Genomic DNA, 7,623 nt, shown 5'->3' with positions numbered 1-7,623 from the left:
GTTCCTGGGCTCTGGGCTCTCACTTAGGGGCTGGAGACCCAGGTTCCCTTTCCACAACGTTCTGGGAACCTGAGCTGTGGGTTCCGTGGGGGATGGCAGAGGACACACCTTCTGTGCTTCTGGTTCCTACAGAACCCACTTGGGGGCCTGGGCTACAAAGTCCAGGTTGGTAAGGAATTCTCAGACGGTCCTTGTTCTGATTTCTTAGAAAATCACCCCCCATCTTCTTTCTCCTGTTGCGGGCAGTGCTGATTTAGAGACAGCAAGAACCAGTCCACCATTTGAGTGACCCCTGAATGGTGGATCAGTCCCCTCTCAGAACCTGCAGTGACAAAAACAGTGATCTCAGCGGGGCTCTGGGGCCCCAAGGCTCTCACACAGGTAGCAGCCCCAGCTGCCCTCTGGTGCCACAGAGCCTGGCAAGTCCCTGGAGCCGAGGGCGGGGCTGTCCCCTGACACTGCCTTTGTTCTCCTTCCCTGAGAAGAGGGCCACACCAGCTCCACCCTGTCTGTCCCTAAACAGACCTGCTCTTCCCTGACAGGGCTGCGGGGTGGGGTGGTCAAAGGACTGAAGTCTTGGTTATGGAGGATCAGGGCTGAGGTCCCACATCTCCAACTGTCACCGGACTGTGTTTCCTGTAACACAGTCCATCAAAGGGTCCTGGGACAAATGCATCCCGAGGTCAAGAGCAAATGGGAGTCACAACACACATTAGCATAGTAAAGGCTCTGAGAAGGCCTGTGGGAAATTACCTTACTATGCTTCAATCTGTGATTCCTAAACTTATTTGATTACAGGCTTTCTATTTGTTTTTGGCAGAACACATGCTTATGGAACCCCTTTTATCCAGTTAGGAACCACTGCCTGCTCAGACTCTTTCCTCACCAGGAAAGGGGCCTGACCCCCACAGCCACCCCTGGAAGGCTTGTCCCAGGGTGGAGGCTCTATATCTTATTTCTCTAGTGTGTGTGTGGAGCAGCAGCCTCGGTTGCTAGGATCTCGTTAGAAATGCAGACTCTCAGGCCCCACTCCAGACCCACAGATCTGAATCTGCACGTTAACAAGGCCCCAAGGTCATCTGATGAAGCACGGTTCTACATCTCCTGTTCTTCCCTCTCCAAGACGGCCCCTTGGCTCATCTCCCCAGCGAGGTGGGGACTCTAGACCCAGTATCAAGATGCAGTTGACATACTTTAAACCTTGCTCCTATTTGGGAATTCCCCACATTATGAGTTCTCCTTCTCCAGGGCCCATGAGGGGAACCAAAAGGGACAACCAGATGTTGAAGAGGAATCTTTGCCGAGGCTCGTAAAGAGGACCGAGGAGTTCCACCAGCTTGGCCTCCCTATTCTGATGAGGTGTCTCTTCCATAGAGATATGTGGAGACTTGAAGACGGTCACCTTGGGGCTCCAACCTAGAAGGCCAGTAGCGGTCATTCACAAGGGTCAAGCACTGTCAATCTTGGAAGCTTGCCCCCCAGTCCACCCCCTTAGGTAGAACCCAGAAGAAGGGAAGGTGAGCCAGCCTCTAGGGAGAAGATATTTTATTGAGCTTTTGCCACATAAATAGCTATACCAAGCTGGGAGGGCTGAATGGAATCCCTCTGCACAGGTCACTAAGGAACCCTTGGGGAGGAGGAGGGGGACCAGAAGGGAGCCTGGTAATGACCAGAGAGAGAGAGGACCCCCCTGGATGCTATATGGAATGAGGAGAGAGAGAGGCTAATAGCCTACATGTCACGAGGGAGGGACAAGCAGGGATCACGGAGGTCACAGCCCTTGGTATCACTGGATCAGGGCCTGTACCACGTCCTTCACCAGCATGGTGCCGATTACCATCTTCTCGCTGTTGACCGTCAGCTGGGCAGCTCCAGTGGGCCGGGCGTCCAGAGTCAGCAGGACCAGGCTCCCACTGGTTAGCGTCCTCCCTGCAAACCTGGGGTAAGGGGTAGAGGAATGGGCTCAAAACCGGGGCCCGGGACCCCTCCTTCCAATCAGGCCCAAGAGCCCATCTCGTCCCCCTTGCTGGCAGTCAGTACCTGTACTCATCAGATGTCCCGCAAGGGACACGACCCAGGTTGGCTATGGCTGTCACTTTTTGCACCACAATGTGGTCACTCCGACAGGTGTCTGGCAGTGTGAGCTTCTCTGTGATCTCGTTCATGCCGGTCAGCTTTGCTGGGGGCAGAGGTCACGGTGAGGGTGAAGGCCCCTGGGTCTGCCCACTGAGCACTCTCACCAGGCTCTACGCAGGTCTCCACCAGTCTTGGGGAGTGGCTACTTCCCTCTCGGGCGGTGTCCTTCCCCAGGGAGATTTTGTCAGCCTCCGCCAGCCCCACCCTGGGGTCTGTCCATACTGCCAACCAGAGACTGACTTGGTGCTTCCCCACTGTCAGACATCTGGGCTACCAGCCCCTTGGGAGTGGCTGGTGGTTTTGGAGGCCAGTCAGTTCTCAGAGGTTACCTCCGCCTGGCTCCCACATCTTTTGGTCTTTCCTGGTTGGCCCTCCAACCCAAGTTCAACTCTCCCCCAGCTCCTGGAGGCTGACTCCTCGCAGAGAGATCACTGGTAGCTGCTGCGGGTCCTCACCAGACAGGCCAGAGTCCAGGGGTCACAAGCAGCCCTCATGGGTGGACCCCTGATTCACACATGGCAACAGCTCCAAACATGGCCCAGGCTCATGACGTCCCCAGGCCTTCACAGCATCCCCAGAAACCCTCACTCTACAGGGCTGACATCTCCTCTCCACTCCTATGCTCTCCCCAGCCACATGAGCTCCTCCATCTGTCCTCCTGCCCACCTTCTCCCCAGCCTCTCTCTTCCCTCTGCTACTCCCTCCATTGTTCTCCTTTGGAGAACAGACACACCCTTCCGGTTTCTTTCATCCCCTCCATTCCTAACTAGTGACATTTTCTTGTCTTGTACTTTTAGTTTCTTCTTATCAAGTCTCCTTATTCCTAAGTCCTCCCTAGAAGTCAGACAGGCCATGATGCCAATACTGTTTCTCCTTCCCTGTTGACCTCCAAGGTCCTCCAAAGAGGACTCACTTCCTCAAGCTCTCTCTAAACCCACTGCAGCTGGCCTCGGTCTCCCCCTTGGCAATGACCCGCTCTCTCTGATGTTGGCAGCAGTTTCATATCTGCTGGACCTGAAGGTCTTTGGTCATCTTGTTCTGCAGACACATTTCTACCTCCTCATCCCTCCTCCTACCTACACTCTGTTCCTTCTCTTTCCCCTCCCTCCCTTTTTCTCCTGAAGGATGCAAGTTTTCCTCATGAAAGGCCTGTGGCCTCCTTATCTCCCCATTCATCTCTCCCTCAGGGTGATCTCACTTATAGTCACAGCTTCAGTTATCACCTCTATGCCCCTGACTCCAGCCTAGAAGTGTTTCCTGGGCACAGACCCACATTTTTTAGTTGTATATGAAACACCTCCTCCTGAATTTCCCATGTATATTTCAAAAAACAGCTCATCCAAAACTATCCAAGATCTTCCCCTCTCCCTTGCCTGATCCATCCTTCTTTCTTCTAGATTAGGGGTTTGACAAATTACAGCCTGAAGGCCAAATACAACATACCACCTGCACGGTCCACAATGTGGTTTTTGTTTTTTAAATATTTTTTAAGTGTTGGAGGAAAAAAAGCAAGGCTAGATATTTCATGACACATGAAGAGTATATGAAATTCAAATTTGTGTCCATAGATAGAGTTTTATTGGAATACAGCCACACTCATTCATGTATGTATTATCCATTGCAGTTCCTGGGTTACAAAGGCAAATTGCAGCAGAATTTCTGGGTCATTGCACATGACCCAGAAAGCCTAAAATGTTTGCTGGGACTTCCCTGGTGGTCCAGTGGCTAAGACTTCGCACTCCCAATGCAGGGGGCCCAGGTTCAATCCCTGGTCAGGGAACCAGATTCCACATGCCACAATCAAGAGTTCACATGCCGCAACTAAAAATCCTGCATGTTACAACTAAGACCCAGTGCAGCCAAATAAATAAATATTAAAATGTTTAACATAAAACATTTACTTTATGGCCCATTACAGAAAACGTTGGCCAACCCCTGGTCTAGGTGAACAGCATTGCCATTCTCCCTGCCCTCTAAGCCAGACAGTCTAGAGACGGCTTCCATGTCTCTGTCTCCTCTTTCATTTGGCAAATGCCCATGGAGTCCCTCTCCTCCACCTCAGCCTTTCATTCTTTTTGCTGTAGCTCTAATCCTGGTCCTCACCATCTCTTATCAAATCTACGTCAATAGCCTTATAACTAGTCACAGAATTTAGTCCAAGGTCACCAGGCAAGTGGCAGGTTCAGAACTCAAATCCAGGACTCACGAAGCCCCATGATTCCTTCCACTTATACTGTTCTGCCTCTTTTTCCTGCACATTCTCTCAATTCCAGCTCTAACTGTAAATGTTGCCAGATTTCGCTTTCTGAAGCAGAAGACTGAACCTGGCCCCTTCTTTGCTCAAAAAACTTCAATAATTCCTCTGCTGTTAGAAAAACGAAATCTGCACTCCTTACCCCTCTATTAATGGAGTTGGTACCAAATAACCTTTGTGACCCCTTCCAGCTCTGAAATTTTAGGACTGAAATCCTTTAGCACAGCATTCAAGGCTTCCAGAAACTAGACTGAACATATTTTCAGCTTTGTTTTCACTACTTCCCAGTGCTAAGGATGCCTAGGCCCCAAGGCAAACCATACCCCTGCTTTCTTCCTGTAAATTTTCACTAACGCCTACTCATAATGCTTCCCCCAGCTGGAATCCTGGCCTAGAATCTTCTGCCTAGCTGTGTCTCAACTCCCTCCAAAGCCTCACTGAAGTGTCTGAGGGTCTGGGAAGCCTTTGCTGGAGTCACAAGGGGGTGAGCCCTCCCTCTGTGTGCAGCAGCTGAGGCTCCTGCAGCACGCCTGTACGGTGGAGCTGAATAAGCCCCAGAGGAGGGTCCTGGAGCACCCATCCCACCCACCCCCAGGGAGCACTCACCCTGTTCCTTCTTGAACTCATTCTCACTCAGGAACACGGGGGCCATCAGCTCCCCAACAGGTGGCTGAATGGAGACATAGAACTGTCGGGTTTGGGTGCTGGGAAGGCAGGAGGAGACAGAGAGAGGGAGTCAGGCCGGCTTCTCTCCCCTCACCTCACACTGTGTCTGGAGGTAAGGCCTGAGGTCCTGGGATGCCTTCCAGATCATGATGCCTCCCCACCTAACACCACCTCCAGTCCCAGCTCATTTTGGCCCCTCCTCTCCCCAGCTGCCCTCCTGCTCCTCCACAAGCTGGACACATACCATAGCTGGAAGTTGGCCGCCTGGGTCGAGTCACAGAAATTAATGCCCATGACAGCAGTGGCAGACTCTCCAGGTGCCAGGGTCTCTGCAGCGGTGGGAGGCAGGAGCAGGGGGAGATGGAGACCCCATCACCTGATGGGTCTGAAACCCAGACTCCTTCTCCCCTCCACTGCCACAGCTGACTGCATTCTATGGAACCTGACTTTCTGGGCTGCTGGAGACTCTTCCTGTTTCTTCCTGAAATCTAGACACCCGCCCTCACCTGCCCTCACCCCACTGAAGTCAGTGCTGAATCAGCCAAGCCTCAAGCTCTTCCTATCCTGATATGGACTTGCTCGTTTCCTAGTTTGTCTTATCCACTGGGGTGTGGATTGTGGCAGATGTCATCTCCGTACCCCCAGAGCCTAGCCCCTGGCCAGGCACAGAGTGGAGTGTCAGCAGCCACAGGCAGACCCATGGACCGCCCCCCAACCCCTGGGGCTTCCTCCACCACTCTGCACAGGGCCCTTCCGCACCGATTTCAGGGAAGTCCTGGATGCTGATGCCAGCAGGCAGTTTGGGGGTGCCCATGTGCAGGCCCTTGATGGGGGTGTCTGAGCTGTTGGAGAAGTGGATGTGCACAGACACCATGTGGGGGTCTCCGGAGAAAGGCTGGCGGCTGAAGGTGTAGTCCACAGCCAGCCCCTCGCCAGCCACGCGGTGCAGCAGCTCCTGTTTCCCAGCTCCTGACACGGGGCTCAGCAGCTGGCGGGGATCAGGCGGGGGGGTGGGAAGGATGGAAATGACCCACCAGAAAAGGGCTGGCCCCAGCCTCGTCCCTGCTTGTGCTCACGGAAGCGGGGACTCAGAGCTACCTACTCCATTGTACCCCTTCACATAAACCACACCATAGGACACACCACAGAGATGTATTTCTGCCCAGCCCACTCACCGAGGGCACCAGGGGAGAGTCTGTGAGTGTCAGGCCCTCCAGGTCGGCAGCCAGGCTGGTGGACACGACTGTGGGTGGGGACACAGGCTGGACGCTGGGCGGTGTGACTGTGGGGCATAAGAGGAACATGATGATAAAGGAGAGGCAAAGTGGAATTGGCTTGGATAGGGCCATGGAGCCTAGGGCTCAGGGAGCAGATGGTTCAGCACCATGGACAGCGAGACGTGGGAGCTGGTGCCTCCAAAGAGATGCCCACCCTTGACTTCAACCCTGCACCTGGGGAGGTTGCCCTGCTGCCCTCTCAGACTCAAAGATGTATTCTGTCTGCTCCCATTGCCCTGAAGTCCCAGGGAACCTAGTCCAGAGCGCCATGGACCTTCCTACATCATCCTTCCCAGGCCTCCTTCCCCCTGACTTCTACCCAAACTCACAGTCCTCTAGGTCAAGCAGGGAGACCTCCTTGGCTGCAGGGGCACTTTTGCTACTGGGAGGCTGGAAGAGAAAAATGGGGTGTGAGTGTGGAAGGGGAGTACCCTGGCCTGTTCTGGGTTGTAAGGAGACGTCTGGGCCTGGCCCAGAGGGTGGAGGGGGCCCTGGGCCATGGGCCAACCCCCTCTCTGCCCCAAGGCTCTCACTGTTTTTTTCCTCCAGGAGGCAGGTTCCACCTGCTCCTCCTCGGTCTCTGATGTCATCTCAGACTCTGAGGAGCTGCTGCTGGAATCACTGCCCTCATCCGAGGACGAGCCACCTTCTTGCCCTCCTGGCACCTTCTTCCTCTTCTTCATTTTCTTCTTCTTACCTTCCTCCTCACTCTGTTCACTGGAAGAGAGGGGGAAAATGGGCTTGGGTCCAGCCTGAATGGCCCCTTCTTGCCTCACAGAAGAGCAGGGAAAGCCTTGAAAACTGGGAGTGAGCGTGGGGAGCCTGGACCACAGGACACCACACCTGGGCTGCAGTGAAAGGTTCAGACCAGCCTGCACCAGCTCAGGCCCTTTCCCCGATTGCTTCTCCAGGCTGCGGCCCTGGTGAAGAGACCTCCTGAGGCTCTCACATGAGCAGACCTGGGGGACTGAAGGCCTCAGCAGCTCAGGAGGAGGCTTGGGGGCTCTTAGGAGACTGACTAAGGCTGAGTGTTGGCCCTTCTTTCCCAAGGGAGACCCTGAAACCCCCCAGTCGTCTCACCTCTCACTGCTCCTCCCTTTCTCCTCATCCTCATCCTGGTCTTCGTTGTCAGACTCGCTGCTGGACTCCCCAGAGCCGCTTTCACTGCTGCTCTTACTTTCCGATTCACTCTCGGATTCGGGGTCTGTGGAGGGACAGTCTCAGGCTTCCCTCTTTTCTGAGCTGGCCTCCTGAGGAGCCCTGGGCGCTCAGCTTCAGACTCTGCATTGA

General features: G+C 54.2%; 1 protein-coding gene and 1 non-coding gene across 7 annotated transcripts in view; one reads left to right on the top strand and one right to left on the bottom strand.

Annotated features, from left to right (window-relative positions):
* Positions 1–1,190: 1,190 nt before the first annotated feature.
* AP3B2 (adaptor related protein complex 3 subunit beta 2) overlaps positions 1,191–7,623 on the bottom strand; it is a 67,634-nt gene continuing 61,201 nt past the window's right edge. For 4 of the 6 annotated variants that reach the window (XM_081546843.1, XM_081546844.1, XM_081546842.1 and 1 more), the window contains 9 exons: positions 7,414–7,537; positions 6,867–7,050; positions 6,663–6,723; positions 6,232–6,338; positions 5,816–6,044; positions 5,301–5,385; positions 4,997–5,094; positions 2,041–2,179; positions 1,531–1,937 (listed from right to left, as the gene is read on the bottom strand). In XM_081546843.1, the coding sequence (XP_081402969.1) occupies positions 1,787–1,937; positions 2,041–2,179; positions 4,997–5,094; positions 5,301–5,385; positions 5,816–6,044; positions 6,232–6,338; positions 6,663–6,723; positions 6,867–7,050; positions 7,414–7,537 (1,178 nt within the window). In that variant the 3' untranslated portion in view covers positions 1,531–1,786. Of the gene's footprint in view, positions 1,417–1,530; positions 1,938–2,040; positions 2,180–4,996; positions 5,095–5,300; positions 5,386–5,815; positions 6,045–6,231; positions 6,339–6,662; positions 6,724–6,866; positions 7,051–7,413; positions 7,538–7,623 lie in introns of those variants that run through there. The other 2 variants (XR_014070454.1, XM_081546847.1) reach the window with 2 other exon arrangements.
* On the top strand, positions 3,844–3,916 carry TRNAG-CCC (transfer RNA glycine (anticodon CCC)). The gene has a single exon. It is a non-coding gene; the product is annotated as a tRNA-Gly (tRNA).

This window comes from Giraffa tippelskirchi, chromosome 12 (assembly GCF_054371585.1).
Source record: "Giraffa tippelskirchi isolate mGirTip1 chromosome 12, T2T-mGirTip1v1.2.pri, whole genome shotgun sequence".
In the NCBI taxonomy this organism is placed as follows: Eukaryota; Metazoa; Chordata; class Mammalia; order Artiodactyla; family Giraffidae; genus Giraffa; species Giraffa tippelskirchi.
The sequence above is the reverse complement of the archived record's forward strand: the minus strand, read 5'-3'. Positions and strand labels throughout refer to the sequence as shown.